The following is an 18247-nucleotide window of genomic DNA, read 5'->3' on the forward strand; positions in this document are numbered from 1 at the left end:
AACTAGTATTTGAGGTGCTCAGTTTGAAAATGCCATCCTCACTGAACAGTCCCAACTCTAGGTGTACCGAGCTTTTAAATATGAAGAACAAGTTCCACAATTACCCAAACTCAATTCAGATCACCAGATCTATCATGTTTGCAGAAATCAAAAGATAAAAGCAGAACTGCCCATGATAAAAACTTTCTAAGCGGTACAATAACATATTTCATCATACACTGCAGTAAAATTGTTAAATGTAAACAATTATTGATCTGGTTTTAATAGAATAAAAAGAGTATGCAATAAGTATACTACTGTATTTGCATGCAACAGTAGTCATGTATCACACATTATTCACTAAAGTATAAAGTACACAGTTTCTTGCTCTGTACCTTTTTTTTTTTGCATTCATTAAAATTCAAATAACAACAACAAAATTTGACTTATAAACCTTAAGTCGAAGCTGAAGAGTAAAGAGAAGGTGCTTAGGTTGAGAGACATGACTGGGTCCCTCCTCGGTCCACAGTGGCACTGGCTTGTCTCCCCCGGCCATTTTCTGTACTACTTCATTTACTTCCTGTTTACACATGAACAATTATTAAATAATCTATGTAGTAATATTCTCTAAAATATTATTTATAGGGACAAAAAAAATCAGTGCTGAACATAAAACACAAGAACATTGTTCCTCAACAACAGCCTATTGTATACAGCATCAATACATTCAAGTTAGATCCACGTTCACGAAAACCACACGTTAACTAGACGTAAACGAATTGATACAAACTTTCATAAAGACTTTCTGGACAAAGACGAGGTGGTTGAGGAGGTCAGTAGTTAGGCTATGCTCCAGTGCACCAATCTCGGCCACAGCACTCAGGTAGTTGCCCTCACGCAGTACCATACCATCAGCTGCTGCAACCAAATTTACAGTTTGATTTTATACCTTAAGAGATCGCCCTCCTAGAAGTGTTAAGTCTCCAACTCTTCAAAGAGATGCAAGCCCATCACCTTAAACACTGCCTATCTGCTCTATTGCTAATAACTTGGGTAATTAAAACAATTGCAAAATGAGAATGTTAATCTTGCATAATAATACTTATCTAAGTAATACCCATACAACATTAAATTCATTTACCTCTAATTTAATCAATTTCTCGAGTGACTCGGCACAGTATGACCTTGCACGGATGCTTGAAAATCCCCAACAGAGCCCTGCTGTTTTCCACCCTTGCACGAGTGCACGATGTAATGTCAAAACTCAGTGATATCTTACAAAAGAGAGCAGTCAGATATAGCCCAGAAAACCAAATGCACAGAAACTACACCTGCATGCTGGTCAGTTCGAGCAGGGTCATCTTGAATTAACTCGGCCTCCACGTGCACCTGAGGCAATTGTATGCTGGCTGACGACGGCAGGTGGGTCTCACTCGGCTGGAGGAAGAGCATTAAAATGAGCTAAGTAAAAAGAATATAATTATATTTAATGAGTTCTAAGTTATTTAATTTGCAGAAACTAAGAACTGAAACTAGATACACTAGTAAGCAATAACATTTGGAGGATACAAATTTAGCCAAACTAATCATATTTAATGTGAAAAAGCTTTAGTGCAAAGCAAGGAACACCTATTTTATTATATAAATATCGTGACAGTGCGGTTAGTTCAGGAATAACAGGGAATGGGTACGTAACAAGTCCTATAATGATACCAGATGAGCTGGATTAACTGTCAAAATGCAGCAAGAGCAATGTAGTAATCATTTACTGTAAAGAGGTGATCATCATGTTTTGATTGTTTAATACAATGCAGTCAATATCAAATAAAAATCTACATCTTTATCATTAGTATTTGATTCCCAAAATTGCCAACATGGCTCCAATAGTTCAATATTTTCTCCTAGCAGTCATGGGAAGCCTAAAATAATTTGGAGTCAAATGAACTTCAACTCCTGGTCCCCCTCAATATATGACCACCACACTTACGAGGCCAACAGAACAGCAAGTGCCGACAACGTTGGGTGTAACAGAGCAGCAAGTGCTGACAGTGTTAGATACAGGCACAGAAAAGTTTACTTTTCCCACAGTAGAACTTCACATCACTAAGTTCAAGTATGTCATCTATAAATGGGTTGCACTGCCTCCACAGACGAACTGCACTATCACTCATTATATATGATAATACAGTATATCAATTTAATGATTTCTAACATATCTAGAGTATGCAAAGCAAATGATGATGGGATGGGAGGAGCAGAGAGTAAAGTATGGCAGCAAGAGCACAAATCACCAGGTCCTGCAGTCTTGTGGAGAAGGAGAGATGGTGCGTCGGCAGATGAACAGTGAACTTGGCCTTGGCTCCAGTGATTCCCAAACTGGACACTTGCTCCATCCGGTACTGGGCTTGCAGTGATGGCAGGAGAGCAGCTTGGATGCTCAGACTCTGTGTATATATGGTTTGACCAAGTGATTAATAGTAATATTATATGATTATTGGCATATATATTCACACACACACATATACCGACATATTTGGGCAAGTCAAGGAAGCACTTCATCAGCTGTTGGTGAGTATTCATTAAAGCAAGAGTTGGAACATTAGAGATGAAGTGTTGCTGGTGTGGGGTGGCACTAGTTTCCCGTGATGTCATGAATGTAAGAAATATTATTACGAGTGGATGGAAGTCATTCATTTACCATCTTTAATAACCATTTCATTTTAATGTATTCTCATAAATTAGTTTTTCCCAAGTTAGTTGATCAAAGCTATAAGAGTACATTTATATGCAACTGTTTGAAACTCAAGAAAACACAGGCAGAACATTTAACAAATTAACTAACAAGATGAAATACAGTACAAGAGAATACTTGATGGAATTACTGCTTCCTAACACTAGCTGAATAATGTTCATCACTAATTTTTATATACAAATTAAATATTTACTCCTGTACCATTATCAAGTAGAGTCCAGGACGGACCGAAACGTCGTCGTTTCTTCATTTTCTGATGTGTGGTTTGGTCTTCTTGTCTTCAGTCATTTTATTGTGACTCATTGGCTGCATATATACCTCACCTTCACAAACTGATGCCAAACTTGCCTTTCTCTTTAGCACATTTAATTCATGCTTTATCACACTAGCTCATCATCCATGCCCTTCTTCCCTCCTACTCCTCTTAGTTCACATGAATCGACTCTCTTCATCATCATGTAGTTTAACATTACCAAATCATTTCGGTGTACTTTCCTGCTTTAATGCTTTGCACTCCTTATTTCTCCACCATATTTACAAGCCTTACTCCATGTTTCCTCCTAACAACACATGCCTCTCGCAAGTGTCCATTCCACTGCCCACACTCTTGACTTTACACTGTCATGTCAGAATCTTACAATCACGCACAAATCCACTCCATACACTTCTCTGGCTGCAGCTCTTCCTGGCCTCTTCTTTTTAATAGAACAAGTGGTTGGTTCATTACAACAACCACTTTTCTCACTTGAATCACTAATATCAACTTTTCTTTCAGAAATAAATATTTTGCCAACCACACACATCTCCGTTAAATAATCTGGACACAGACCATAGGAACCGTGGGGTCCACAGCTCGAGTCTCCTAGAGCCCAGGTGAATGGAACATCCCAGTTATTTATACTGAACTGCAACTTTCACCACTTGTACATTCTTGCTAATTTCACAAACAATTCTTTCTCTCTTCTCCACCATACCTTCACTTTTGTCCACAACCACTTTTAGTGGTTTTCTTATATCTATCAAAACAATTTTTACTGGGTACCTGCAATAATATGGAGAACTGAATCACTAGTGGGTTGAGTAGAGCATCTGGTGGAATTGGTTCCTGAGGTCCAGGAGGCTCTTGAGGGGGGCGTGGCGACGCCGTCACGTCTGGTTCATCAATAGTGGCTCCTCGGCTTAGACGAGCACTTGGACGTGCCACACGTAATTCCTGTCATCGAAATGAAAATATAATGGAGTACGGGAAACCAAACATGTTATTATAAAGATTATTATTTCTTCAATATATTTGCAATAAAAGGCAAAGTGAGGATCTTTATACTGTATATGATGAAAACTAAGGCCACTGACCATGAGTGTTGAGGAGAGCTGCTTGCTTCCTCGGGTCATCATGTCATGAAGGATGACTGGATGTTGAGGAATATCTATGTGAACATCTCCAATTGTGATAAGTGCCGAATTCTTATCTTTGGTCTTGCGAGATAGACTGGAGTAAAGCCCTTGGCTCTTTCCGATTGTTACTCGCACTACAGTCCTGTGGGAAAAATACTTAAATGCACTGTCAATCCATCAGGTTCACACCTTTTCCTGCATACATGCCTTGGAGATCACAACAATAATTTATGTTAAGATTTGTTACATTATCTTTCTTTTATGCATAGCAGAGTGAAAGGCAACTAACACAGTATTTGTGTATCACATTTAATTTGATTATACCCCCCTGAAGTTGCATGGTGGAGGGTATATATTTGTTTTTAAATAAGTTACTGAAGCTGGGGAAAAGGTTGCCACAGCTGTCAAGAAAGATCATCATCATTACTAAATCTACACCACAAAAACATAAAAAGTTATGATATTTTTACCATCCTGGTTCATTACCGAGCCAAAATTCATCATTATCATTGTCCAAGCCAGGCCAAAATGCTATCATTTCTCATGTTTCTAATGTGTGGATTTAGTGCTCTTTTATTTAAAAAACATGTTACTATGAACTTTATTCTTCATCATCATCAATTAGTTTCCAAGTTTCATGGAGTAGAGAGGTAACGGTAGAGGAGGAGGAGGAGGAGAAAAAAACTTGTCCCATTTTCCATACTAACCAGTATCACATGGAATTGGCACTATCACATTCCAGCAAAGCATCTGCAAAAGTATTCCACAACTTCATACAACAAAGTGTAGAATGCTTCCTGCAATTTATTATCTAAATAATGTTCAACACTCATTAACCGATTCCACCTAAATTTAATCACTACCATTTCACACTTGCATTTCCCTCTCAATACCTACTGGCATGTCCACGAGCACTCTCATCACAGGGTTCTCATACATAACTATCTGAGCCCTCACACTGTCACCCAAACACTCACCCCTTGGAGATACTTCAGCAACTGTTGTTATAGTGCAAAACATTGTACAAGTACTGCAGGTACTGTACTGTCTAACTGTTTACATTTAGCATAGCATCTCAGATATTTGCTGCCGAGATACACATAATGGTGCAAATACATTAAGAAACTTGGAACATTTTCAAGTCAAACTAACAAATCTCTTTAGAGAAGAGTGGACAACTCACTGCTGGTTGGGAGCAATGCCTTCAAGGAGAACAATCATTGTGCTGCCAATGTGCCCCGTATGCGAGAGTTCTGAAGTTGTTCGTTGAGTGGCCCTCACAGGTGTTCTGGCTCCACGAACTTTCTCTCTATAGAAAGAACAATTAAATAGATTTTCCACTTAAGTTATTTACTGTATACATGTCAAAAGTTATATTAAACTTAAAATAATATAAAATAACCAAGCCATAAAACAAATGCAGCAGACCCTGACTGTTCAATGGTCTGGTGCCAACAGGTTTGGTTATACCCAGATAGAGGTACTAGTACATACTTTTACACTTTTGATAGTTTTCATAACATTGTGATTGTACATTCCATGCAAGTGGTAAGTGGAAACCATGACATCACACCCTTCATATATTTTGAACTGCTCTCAACCCCGTTGGGTGCCGAGTATTACAAATACTGTAGCAGGATTCATATACAGTATTTCCAAATATGTGAATGGGTACTGCATGCTGAATCTCATCATCAGTTTTACCATTTACAGGATTGCCACTGTTTTACAAACAAACATTTTTATTTTAAAGACTACATGTATTATCACCCTACAAAAATGTTTTTATTAAAGATAAAATTATAACACATCACAACTAAATGCAAGACTTGTTCACCAACCTGAAAGTCAATGAGGAGTGAACAGCATTCATTTCAGCCTCCAGCTTGAGTCCACTCAGTGTTGCAAGTAGCTTTGTTCGCTGAATCTTGGCCAGACCAAAGACAACAAATGGTGTCCTCTCTCCCGAGATTAAACCTAGTTACAAAACAAGAGTCACTGGTTAAACACGACACAAAGTACTGACAATGACGTCCTTCACCGAGTTGAGGGGAGAGTTTTTTGGGGATAACATTTTGCCTGTAAATGCGACATTAGATCTAACCAATACAGTGGCAGAACTCGATAGGGGCCAAAACGTCATCACTATGTACTTTCTTTCCATGTATGTCGGTTGGGTCAATTTTTTTCAGCTATATTATTGTGACTTGTTCTCTACTTCTAAAGAAAGACAAAAGTGTGAGGGATGAGGGAAGGGAGTGAAGGATTATTTAAGTCACAGTTGATATTTTGAAATATTAGTTTAGCAAGAGGGAAAAGCAATATTGAATTCTCACCTATATGAGTCGATGAAGTGACCATCCATATACTCATGACCAATTTTGAGATTTGTTTTAATTTTTGCAACCCAGTCTATGGCATGTGAAGAATCCCAATAATTTCTAATGAGTTTGTTACATATAACCTTATAAATACAAATACTGTAGTGTACTGTACACTACTAGTGTGCCAGACTTTTATTATTACAAACTTTACAATACTTTTTCTTTTCTTTGAGCAGACATGCATGTTACCTACTAACAGTACATTTTGTATTTAAATAAATTAACTTTTTATAAAGTACTGTACAGTACAAATGTAAATGTTAAACTTGGAAAGAAAAGACAAGATTTTTTTTTGAAGAGAAATCAAGCTCAAATCTAACCACAAGGTAATGTTAATTGGCAGAAGGGTCCGAGATTTTGCACCAGAATTACCTTTTTATGAAATAATTTTTATAAGCCTTTCTCCTGCACTTAATATTAGAAACCAGTAACAAATCCACAGGAGCCTTGGTGAGGCTTTGAACCTCCATGCCAGGTGTTCCCAGACGCACTCTAGTCGCCTAGAAACAGTGTTAGTAATATCTCCAAATTCGTCTGTCAGCCAATTTACTCCCCAACCACGAAACATTTTCCCCAACAAACCCATTGTTTTATCCTTGACTGAAATTTCTTTGTGCCCTTACCCCTTCTACCTTGTTTTCTTTTACTTAAAAGTAACTACTTTCTACTCGTAATAGCTGGAGTATTTAAAGAAATTTTTTTTTAAATTATTTATCTATCTATTTAATAAACAAATATTTTGAATATTTAAAAAAAATCTCGGAGCAATGTTAGGTTAAGTGCTAGTACAGGTGCAGAGGAAAGGACATGACCAAGAAACATCACTGTTGGTAGAACTGAGTCACCCACAAAATTTAAATCCCATTGTACTACAGTAGCTGGATTTCAGCCCTTATAGCAATGTTTTTTTAAAGTACGGGCCGTGATGTGCTTTTCAGTCATGAGGTTTGTCAGTTTCTATAATTATTTTTCATCAAGAGATGCATGAAGTTTTAAAGAAATAAACACACGAGTAAAAGATCCGTTTCCTTTTGATGTATCAAATCTGTCGTATGGTTGAACTTAACATCTGAACAAAAAAATGACCTGCTCTATCTCGCATATGACAACTTCTTACGAATGAGGCACTAAGCATCACCTCTTATTATGTTGGATCAGTGCTTCAAATGAATACATTAACTCTTAATTGAGTATTTTGTCATTGCATTCTCTTATGATAAATCACGTACATGATGTTGGATTTTCTACTCTGACAAGGTGACAGACAGAAACTGACTCAACAGTGCAGCCTATGTGCATTTAGCACTATTGTTGCATCAACCAGACTAGGCAAAAATAACAAGCAACAGACAAAGGTCCACTTTGAATCTTAACTAAAGAGCCGTAACCTTCAAATCAACTTGCCCGTTATTTTATTTTATATTACACGTCACACAGTTTCAAACTCTGAACAGGAATAAGTTCATGAGGGTACGCAATATTAAAATTGTGCACAGTAAATAATTTATATAAAGACAATTTTGCCTAATAATACAAATTTACTGCCAAAAACAAAATTTAGGAAGCATTTGAAAAAAAAAAAATGTGATTAACACATGTCAGTGAAAATGAGTCAATCTTGATTTTTGTATACAGATGTCCTAGTGCGGATAAAAATTCTACATCAAAATAATTTATGAAGAATGTTGGCAATAACACAGTGTACAGAAGGAACCTTTCTGTAGCACAATGGTCTGCGTCATCAGCTCTCAACCAAATGGTCCCGGATTAGATTCTCAAGAAGGCGAGACATTTGGGGAAAGTCTGCTTACTCCTGATGGCTCTGTTCACCTAGCAGTTAGTCAACTGTTTTGTGATGCATCCTGGAAAACTCACTTGCTGGCCTAGGATTCCTCACCAAGCCTAACAAGTTTCTTGTCCCTGACAATGGGAAACCAAACCAAAAGAAAATGAAAAATACTTTAGGAAATAAACTTACCAAGTTCCTTAGTTTTGTCAGCCACTACTGGGGGTGGAGAGACAGCAGGCAAGGGCCCATTTTCAATATCTGGTTGCTTACTTTCTTTGAGAATATCATATTTCCGACTACCTTTATATCCCTCTGATGCATCGCCTGTTACTGATGATCTGAAGTGAAGAATCAAGCATGTAAAATCTTAGAATATAACTTCCTTCAATTTAAGGAAGTTATATCTTTAAGACTTTACATGGAAATTAAAACATGATTTTCAAACTGCTTTAATACTGTATTTTGATGTTATTCCAGCAAGTTTCATCCAGCTGTTATTTTCTAAAAACAGCCTCAAATACTTAATATGTTAATAAATTTACCTTTGTTGAACTGTCTTAGTTTCAGGTGTGGTGGTGTAGAGATCCAGGAGGTAATAAATGTTGCGCCAGCACTTGGGTGTGGCAGTTATGGCGGGTGGGGGTGTGGTACCTTCAGGAGGACCTAGTAATGGCGACTTGTCAGAGGAGCAGATAGTTGCACCCTCCAGCCCCGAGCCACTCACGCTGATGCTGAACAGGGGACTTCCGGTACCTCGCTCTGTCCCAAGATTGGTGTAGCCTGCTGTGAAAGAGACAATTTTAGCTAAACAAAGAAGCATTCTTTGCTATATCAGTGGCTCTCTAACTTTTTCTTTCACATTTATAGTTCACTCATATCAGAAGATGGATTTGCACATTATTAAATGCTATGCACACATTAATTTTCCTTCCTTATATAATTTCTGTACTATCCTATTTGACTGTCCCTTGGGTAAGATACCACTGTAACATGAGGAGCATATCATATAAGCAGGAAGAGTGACATTTTATGTGCCAGCATCAGAACTTTCCAACCATATTCGTAGGGTCACTTTGGTTCTTGAGAGCACTGTAGGAAATTGTCCAGCTAAAGTGAGCTGCAGAAAGCTCAAATCATACTCGAAAGAAATTTTTACAAGTCCCTCCCAGGAAACTCTATGACTGCTAAGGAGTGTCCTGGTAAACTATTAATTGGCCTATCTACTACTGCCAGATAGCAGCACAAACATACCACTACTACCTGTCCCACCAAACCTTTTCACATGTACTTATTGAAATATGTCCTAACAGACCAACGAATCCATGCTTGTGTTCACTCAGAAGCTAGTCAAGTGCTGTGGGTTTCATCCTTGGGAAGCTCTGTCACTGGCCTAGGGCCTCCTTGATAAGTCTAGCACACTTGCCGTCCCTGACAATGGGAAACCACACATTACCTCATTTACCACTTTCCCAGACAAGACTGATTTGATATAATCATCGTTTATTCGCAGATGTTAACATGAAAAAAAAGGAAAATTTATTATACTAAAAATAAATAAATAATTTTAACTGCTAATAGCATGAGTAATATTATGCAATCTATTATTCAGTGAGAGTAAGGCATGACTATGTTCTCGGCCAATAAGAGCCGAGTGTAGCATGCCGTCTGCTACAGCATCAGCAAATTAATACATTCCTCAGTTTTAGTTTTGTGAAGTCTCCCTTTGACTGATCATCCCACATGTTATTCATATGAAGGGGCAGAGGGTGGCAACCTGAAGTGTAAGACATTGGCTCTGGTCTGGCTCACTGGCTGATTGGGAAATCCATCTACTATTCCCTTTTAGGTAATGGCTGGATCTACTGTTCCACTGTGAACAAACTTTTCTGGAGATGTTTCCCTTTTTGGCTGCATAGCAGAACCTTCATGTTTATTTTGCTAGAGGCACCATCTATGTTGTTGGTTTCATCTATGAGGATGGAACACTAACTGCCTTCTATCTTTTGACCAGAAAACCAAAAGAGGGACTTTACTAGCAATGCTCAACTGCACACAATTCCCCCATTACAAAAAAGAAGTCAACTCCTTCCTTCCCATTACAAAAAAAAAAAAAGTTGCAGGGGGGGATTATTAAAACATTCTATGTACTGTATTAATATGCAAACATAATAACCATTCCCAATTATTACCCTTCTCAGCAAACCTTTACATGCTAAATACCACTATGCTAGCTACCAATATCCTACTTTGTCAAGAAACCACAAATTAGCATTAATTAATCATAATCACAAACTAGAACACATTACCTTTGCTCATCTTGGTGGAGGACCTAAGCCTCTGAGCAAAGCTCTGTGGTCGAGCAGCTCTAGAAGCAGCAGGTGGCGGGGAGATGCGAGCAGACAAGGATGAAACGACAGAGCCTCGAGGACCTTTGATGCCAGCGAGAGATGACACTGTTGCCTGTTCCTCACTAATGCTCAGACTATATTCATTGCCCTTGTACTCGCCCTCATGCAACTCTGTAATGTGGCAACCAAAGTTAAGCATTATACCATCAGGATCAAACTGCTGCATATACAAGGAAAAACAATTACAGTAATTGGTTGAATAAACACAAACACACACACACATTAAATATTTAACAATTATCAAACTATATGAAGGTGAATCTAATGTATGCAAGTATACTGTTCCATCACTGATCATATACTGTCTGGCATATTAACATTTCTCTCATCAAGAGCCAATGAATTATGTTCAGTTAAAGTATTCAATATTGTCACTTAAAATATGTATTACAAAATTCCACATATAAATAGTTAATCTTCAGAAATTTAGTTATGATCAGTTGCCAATAATATTCACAAAACAGACAAAAGATTGATATTAATGCCACATGTTGTTTTACCTGAATATGATCCTTCTTTCCTGTGCGATGGAAGATTAGTATCTTTAGTACGTGTTGGTCTCTGCTCTCGCAGTCCTATCTGTGTTTCTCTTGCATTCTGGTACATGGAACTGATCTGATGAAGAAGTCGCAATAGGGGCATATTCACCTGGAAATGTGAAGTTTATTGCCTATAAGAGACATTCTCAATGTTCCTTGTTTGGTTATCTATCATATTTTAAAAGTTCCTTGTTTGGGAATCTGCCACATTCTAAATGCTCCTTGTTTGGAGATCTGCCACATAATTTGCAATCGGCACAGGACCCTTAGGTTCAATGCTAAAAAATTTGCAATAAAGACATGTCATATAAGCCAATTAAAACCCACCTGCTGTGCAATGTAGTTAACATTGAGGGAGAAGTGGACCATAGTTGATGTGTGTTGCTTCAGTGCACTGCGAGAAACAAACAATGTTGGCTGATGGCTCACCCACTCACGTGAATCATCTGCTACTTTACTCACATCAATTTCAAGCCCAACATGCTCGCAGAGGAAGGCTGGAACCTCAATCCCAATGTCCAGGAAGAATTTACCTACAAATTATGTAAAATAGTCAATAATTTGAACAAAACTTTTCCAAGTTTAGGTTGCACTATAACAAAGTATTTTAACTAACGTGAAGCTGTGACAACACAGCCAGACCTTCAATTAGTTCATTAAGCGAGAAGGACAAGTTGGGAAAGTCATAATAGGTTGGGAAATGTATCTTCAGAATAGAATTGACCAACTCTTTACAATATTAAACCATTTCTTTACTGTCCAGTGTCGAATCATCCTGCAAAGCTCCACAAACATTTAATTGCATAGTATTTAGATAGTTCTTTCAATAGCAAAACTACATGACTGAGTAGAAGCATAAATTACCATTAAGTATATGGGGTAAAATAAGGCAACTAGTCAATATGAAAATCTCTTATATGAGCAGATTCTTTTAGTTACTCCCTAAAGTAAGGTTATATGTATAGTGTAATAAAGTCCTTGGACAGGATTATGCAGCCAAGCAGAATGAAGCACAGGCACTTGTGCCAAAGGAAGTTTCAAACAGAGACAGATAGTACAGTACTTACATAATATATATCTAGTATATATAACAGCTCTACAAAATAAAATTACCATACATGAGGAACCACAGTGTGTACAAAACCCAGGTCAGCATGGGTTTCAAAAGCAGAACTCTTCTGACTCTTGCAGCTGCTGGACCTTTATGATATGGTCTTAGCTGCACAAGGCATAATCTGGAGCCTCTGTCGTGGAAAGCTGTCCCCTTAGCTGTGATATTACTCTACTGAAACAGTCACTTTCCTGTTCTAATGAATGAATCCAATTATTTGTCTATGCCATATCACTGTTAAATTATATGATAACCTATTAGACAATCACATTTGCAGAATTCTTCCATTTAATAAGTAACTAATGTTTCTCTAGTACCGACATATTAGATACGGAGTTCTGGTAAGAAGTATAACGTAACTGGATTATGAGCAGTAGCATATGAAGCTATGCACAAGATATATAAATTGCATGACAGCAAGAGGGAATGACGCTTCTCAATATTTTCTTAATTTCATGTAACAAGTAAAGAGGGATATGGACCACCCACGGTGCCTGTGATTTCTTTCAATTTGTTATAATCAAAGCAAATGAAAGTATTAATCCATAAAAATTTAATTATGATCAAGTAGTATACTAAAATAACCTAATGTCTAGTTTCTAACTATTTATAGTATTTTTTACCTTGAGCATTAACTTACCTGGTATTCTCCAGATGTATGTACAGTTAGACTAACATGCTAACACAAATACTGTACTACATTTAGTTATAACTATCATTGAATGGTATTCATCTCTCTTCTTCCTATATTGAATGGCTCTGGCAAATAAAATTTCTGCTTATTTCATGGAGCATAACTGTTCTAGTGAACCTGAAGGAACTACAATTTTTTTTTGCAATTCGTCAAAGTTACAAAATTGGGTGTCGAGTATTGTAGATCAGAACACTATTTTTCAAGTTGGTTCCTTTGATGCCCTTGAGCAAGTCTGCTACATTTTCTAAAGAAAAAAATAAAAATTAAAAAAAAATAAAGAATTTGAAAAAAAGTCAAAGATTTGATCAGTGATTGTCAGGTAGGAGGCTCCATTATGACATTTTTTCTATTTTTCATATTTGTTCCATTTGGTTTGAATTTTTCATTTTTTTTATTAATAATGGAGCTGCCTACCTGACATCACTGAACAAACTTTGACATTTTTTTCCTTTTTTTTTAAATTCTTTCAATTTGTTTTCTAATTTTATCTAAACAAACAAAAATCAATGCTTTGCAACATTACAGCAGTCACCCCTTTACATTCCAGCATCATTAGCATCTTAAAAAAAAAAAAAAAAAAAAAAAAAACGTTACAGTACTTGCAATATCGGAGGTGTCCGAGAATTTGCGAGAACCAGCAGGAACGCTAAGAAGCACTATGTGCTTTTCTCGTTAATTAAACAAAAGCCCATCAATCGAGACAAATTTTTGGGGAGTGGCACACTCGTTATTTGAAATGCTCGTAGATTGAGGCGCTCGTCACTCGAGGCTCCACTATATTATATAACAACTTTTATGCAAGCGTTCCTCAAGACATGAAAATTATTTCAAGGCTTTCACAATGGTAAAAAGGTTGACAAAGTGCTAATCTAGGGTAGCATTTTTTCCAGCCACTGTGCTGAGGCACACCAAGATAACTATGAGTTCCACAGGAGATACTCATAAATAGGCTAATTCTAATCATTTGCAAATAAATTTTTGAGTCAATGTTGTTTAATTTTGTTCTCATTTAACCAGTATCAAGAACAAAAACAAATAATTTTTCAGTTGACAATCAAACCCTGTGAATGTTTATCTAAAATATGATACAGAATTATTTTAAGGGTACAAAGGTTGAAAAACGCTGCTCAAAGATAACTCCAGTCGGGAAAAGGTACTGTATGTGACTGGCCAGTGAAGCGAGGCGAGCAACACATGGATACCAGTCACAAAGTGCGAGTTACTGCCTCTGCCAAACCTGTTGCTGTAATTCGTGCTGCCACATGCTGCAGTTACAACTCTGATTTATCTTTTATACTTCACATGGTGATAATTGTCATTACTTGTTTTTGATTATTGCTTGCAGGTGGTGTTGAGAGTATTATGCCCTCTTGAATAATAGTAAGAATAGCTTGTAGCTACAAATGGGTTGGTTTTTTAATTTGCTTAATTTTCATATAGAAATATGCAGGAAGTTGTAAGCAATAGTTTAGATAATTTAGGTTTCCAAGGGGAAAATTAAAGCTTATTGTTAGTTCCAACAGAAGACCCTAAGCATAAAGAGTTACACACTGAATTCAGAAACTCGAGGGCTGACATTTGAATTTGAGAATTGGATGTAGTAAGCAGTTACTTACCAAAGCATGCAAAGAGCTGGGCACTATCACTAGTTATAGGTTAACTTCATGAACAGAATAAGGCAAGCAGCCATTTACCACAACATGCAGACACCTGGTTACTGCCACCCACAGGTGACAGGTCAGTCCATCCCTCCCAGACTCTTACTCTCCCATCAGTCAGCCAATAACACAGTATTAATATTATGATGACAGGCTAATCTTCCTAGTTTATTACGGCCTCAACTACTGTGTTATGTCTTAACCTAACCTTAGGTGAGGAAGCCTGGTCGAGGACCAGGCTGAGGGGACGTCGAGCCCCGAAATCATCGCAAGGTAACCTTAACCCGATAACATCCATTATGCTGCCTTGACCTTAACCTAGCTTCAGAACAACTAAATTGTCTCTACCCCTACTTGAAACATCCACAAAGCTACCATATACTGACCCTAGGCCGAGATAGTCCAGTGATTATACTAACAATACCCCATGTTCGGTCAGTTGCTCGTGACAATGTTTGCACCACCTACTATGGCATCAATGTCTCCTACTTAGTAACCAAAATATAAGAACAGTGCCTGTGGCCGTTTTATTTGTAAAACTTTACTTTTCTACTTCACAAACCTGGCTTATTAGTTTCTAAGACATGCTGGCATAATCTCATAAGCACTGAAAAATATACAAGATTTCTATTTTAATATTAACCAACAGACTGGAGGTGGCTTGGTTTATAGTTTGCAGTTTCACTTTACAATGACCGTTTTCATGCACATCTTTAATGAATCTAATCTTTAGTCTAATATAGATCAATTTCTTATTATAGATAAATTTACATACCAGAAACTTCCAGGTGCTTCACAACACACAATCTCACCTCTCTTATCCCCCCCCCCCTACCTAGTCACTTTTCCTCTCTACACCATTTGATCACCACCATTTGCCAATACATTAATTTGTATTTACTATCATCCATATTTGTAATATATTAACATTTCTTCCAAAGAATTCCCTCCCCCCTCCTGTTCATTTGACTAGCTTCCCTTCCCTCATATACTGAATAGCCGAGACACCTGGTAATCTTTTGCGTAAATAAAATTTTGGAGATTTCTTCTGCATTAACTGGCATTGCTTGCTCTGCAGGGCAGCAGAGTAAAATTTGTGCAGTCAGAGAGCATGAAGCAACCATTAACCAGGCTGGTTGTGGTGCAAGTGGGTGCTATAAGATGAGGTAAATCGGAGGGGAGCTGCTAGGAGATGCAGGTAGGTCGGGACCATCACCCATACTTCACTCCAACCCTTCACCTACCCGGAGTATCACAGTTGTCCCCAGAAGTGCCGACTGTGTTACCTGGGTGCACGCCAGTCTTTCTCTTCTTGCGGTTCTGTTTGGAAGCCTCCGATTCTATGATGTCAACACGCAGGGTCTCCACACTCCCTGTGATGCTCAAATTGGATCCCAGCTGCTCAAGAGCACCTCCTGTCACCTAGCAATCAAATTTAAAAATTTATTATGTTAGAGTACAAACGTTAAGGTTCTGTAATATATGTGTATCAAATAAAAGTGTTCAATTCATTTGTAATAAAAGCATCAGAATGTCACCTACAAGTAGATCAACAAACTTTCATCACAATCCAAAAGGACACTTGAATATTACACATTACCTCCATAATAATAATAATAATAATAATAATAATAATATGTACAATAAGGTTTATACACTATTTTCATGAGATGATAAAGAATATTATGTATAAGCATTATCTGTAAAGTACACTACATTAAGCAATTTGTTTACTTTGGATATTAAACAATGCCAGAACATATTTCACTCAAAGCATCAACAAATAGAGCATATCCAAACCTGCTGAGTAATGACTCCAATTGCTGAGAGGAGAGGCTCAAAGATCACATGAGCCTCCAGAAAGTGAGCACTTTGTGGAGGTTCCAAAAAGTTGTTGGCATCTCTGGCAGGAGGATAGTCTCTTCGGTCGATACCGCCCTCACTCAAATGGCTCAAACCGCCATCGCGCTGTTATCAAAATTTCAATCACACGAGTACAATAAAATGTCATTCTTCAAAAAATCATTAATTTCTAAAAAGCACAGAATGAACTGAAATATTATTCACTTCTTTAATACTTTATACATTAACAACTAGTTATTTTATACACAATACAATATTAAATGAAAAATTCACACACTACACACATCAGGATGTGAGTGTTACGAACACTATACATAATAGGTTGAACTTTTTTTTATGTAAACTTAACCAATTTGTATAAATTATTTCACATTTTATTCTGTGTTAATATATTTAGATTCCTACATATATATTCCTTATTAAACCTTTCATTTATTTATATACGTTAATCATGTTTTTCCCTGCTTGTCATCTTTAAAGAACATTTAAAGTAAGCTTTCCTAAACTCTCTTCAAAAAGATGGTTTTGAATTTCTGTGCAAATTCAAGTGAATTTATATTTATTATATAATGCAAATTGTGGTATAACAATAGATATCACATCACAAATGTGGCGTGGAGTCCTGCCATGTTACCTTGAACCATGACCATTGTCCACATGTTCATGGTAATGTCTGTTGATTGACAGTCTATCAGTCAAATTGCTGGTGTTTGCAGTTTAAAATTCAACACAGACTACCTCACACTTCTGATACAGTACAAGCCACAGCACTACATAGAGCAACCCAGTGCCATGCAGTCTTTACCTGAGGAAAAGTCACCGTGGGCCTGGTGGTATCTGTGGTGCGGGCATACTCCTGCTGACGTACCATCCAGTTGTACAAGTTCTCATGGTCTTTTTCACAGTTGACAGTAGGAGGTCGTCCAGGAGTTGCCAGGCCAGATCCTCCTCCACCTTCTAAACTGGAGGACGACACGTGGTCTGAGCCTGAGCTCCTGCTACCAGCACTACGGTTGTCACCAGTTGGTCCAGCCCGTGACTGCTGTCCTCCACGCAGAAATGACAAGTGTCCACCAATTTTTGGAAATGGAAACCTGTAAAACACAAGAAATAGCTCTTTATAGTACAGAATGTGTTTAAATACTGTCATATTTAAAACTAACAAGTTTAAAAGATAGGCTGTCATTGAAGGTCTAACAAGCATTTCATCTAGCTCTTACAAGCAAATAGTCCACACACTTCTTAAATTAAATGTATTACTATGGTATTTCTTATTTATTCCATACGAGCATATGGACACACTACCTACTTGGCAATGCACTGCTTGAAATTCATTTCATTTTTAAGCATTATTTTATTACTGGTAAGTATAATTTTGAATTTACCCTAATGACCATTTAGTTGGCTTGTAGCCTACCTTGCTGGAGACTCAAAATTGGTGTTGAAGATGGGCAAGATCACTGAAGCCCTAGAGGAGCGCGGAGGGTATGATGGAAGAGAGCGCCGAGGAGGTAGTTGGGTCGACTCGGAGCTCATCACACCATCAGTTGCATCCTCTCCACCATTTGTACCGCTGCCATCTGATTCTTACAAACACAGCCCAATTAAGAAGCAAATCATTGGCAATTTCATAACAAATACCCCAAAATGTACTGTGAGAAATAAGTGGAGAAGA

General features: G+C 37.5%; 1 protein-coding gene across 18 annotated transcripts in view; it reads right to left on the bottom strand.

The window, feature by feature from the left end:
* The window catches only part of tweek (transmembrane protein KIAA1109 homolog tweek), a 101821-nt gene that overhangs the window by 39219 nt on the left and 44355 nt on the right, over positions 1-18247 (bottom strand). For 10 of the 18 annotated variants that reach the window (XM_045756076.2, XM_045756071.2, XM_069307624.1 and 7 more), the window contains exons 39-55: positions 17990-18158; positions 17378-17666; positions 16510-16677; positions 15954-16131; positions 11574-11779; positions 11208-11355; positions 10606-10818; positions 8842-9082; positions 8489-8637; positions 5968-6103; positions 5310-5435; positions 4085-4268; positions 3774-3944; positions 2271-2423; positions 1311-1416; positions 770-897; positions 434-559 (exon numbers count right to left, since the gene is read on the bottom strand). In XM_045756076.2, coding sequence (XP_045612032.2) covers positions 434-559; positions 770-897; positions 1311-1416; positions 2271-2423; positions 3774-3944; positions 4085-4268; positions 5310-5435; positions 5968-6103; positions 8489-8637; positions 8842-9082; positions 10606-10818; positions 11208-11355; positions 11574-11779; positions 15954-16131; positions 16510-16677; positions 17378-17666; positions 17990-18158 — 2891 coding nt within the window. The remainder of the gene's footprint in view (positions 1-433; positions 560-769; positions 898-1310; positions 1417-2270; positions 2424-3773; positions 3945-4084; positions 4269-5309; positions 5436-5967; positions 6104-8488; positions 8638-8841; positions 9083-10605; positions 10819-11207; positions 11356-11573; positions 11780-15953; positions 16132-16509; positions 16678-17377; positions 17667-17989; positions 18159-18247) is intronic. The other 8 variants (XM_045756077.2, XM_045756072.2, XM_045756069.2 and 5 more) reach the window with 6 other exon arrangements.

This window comes from Procambarus clarkii, chromosome 60, assembly GCF_040958095.1.
Source record: "Procambarus clarkii isolate CNS0578487 chromosome 60, FALCON_Pclarkii_2.0, whole genome shotgun sequence".
In the NCBI taxonomy this organism is placed as follows: domain Eukaryota; kingdom Metazoa; phylum Arthropoda; class Malacostraca; order Decapoda; family Cambaridae; genus Procambarus; species Procambarus clarkii.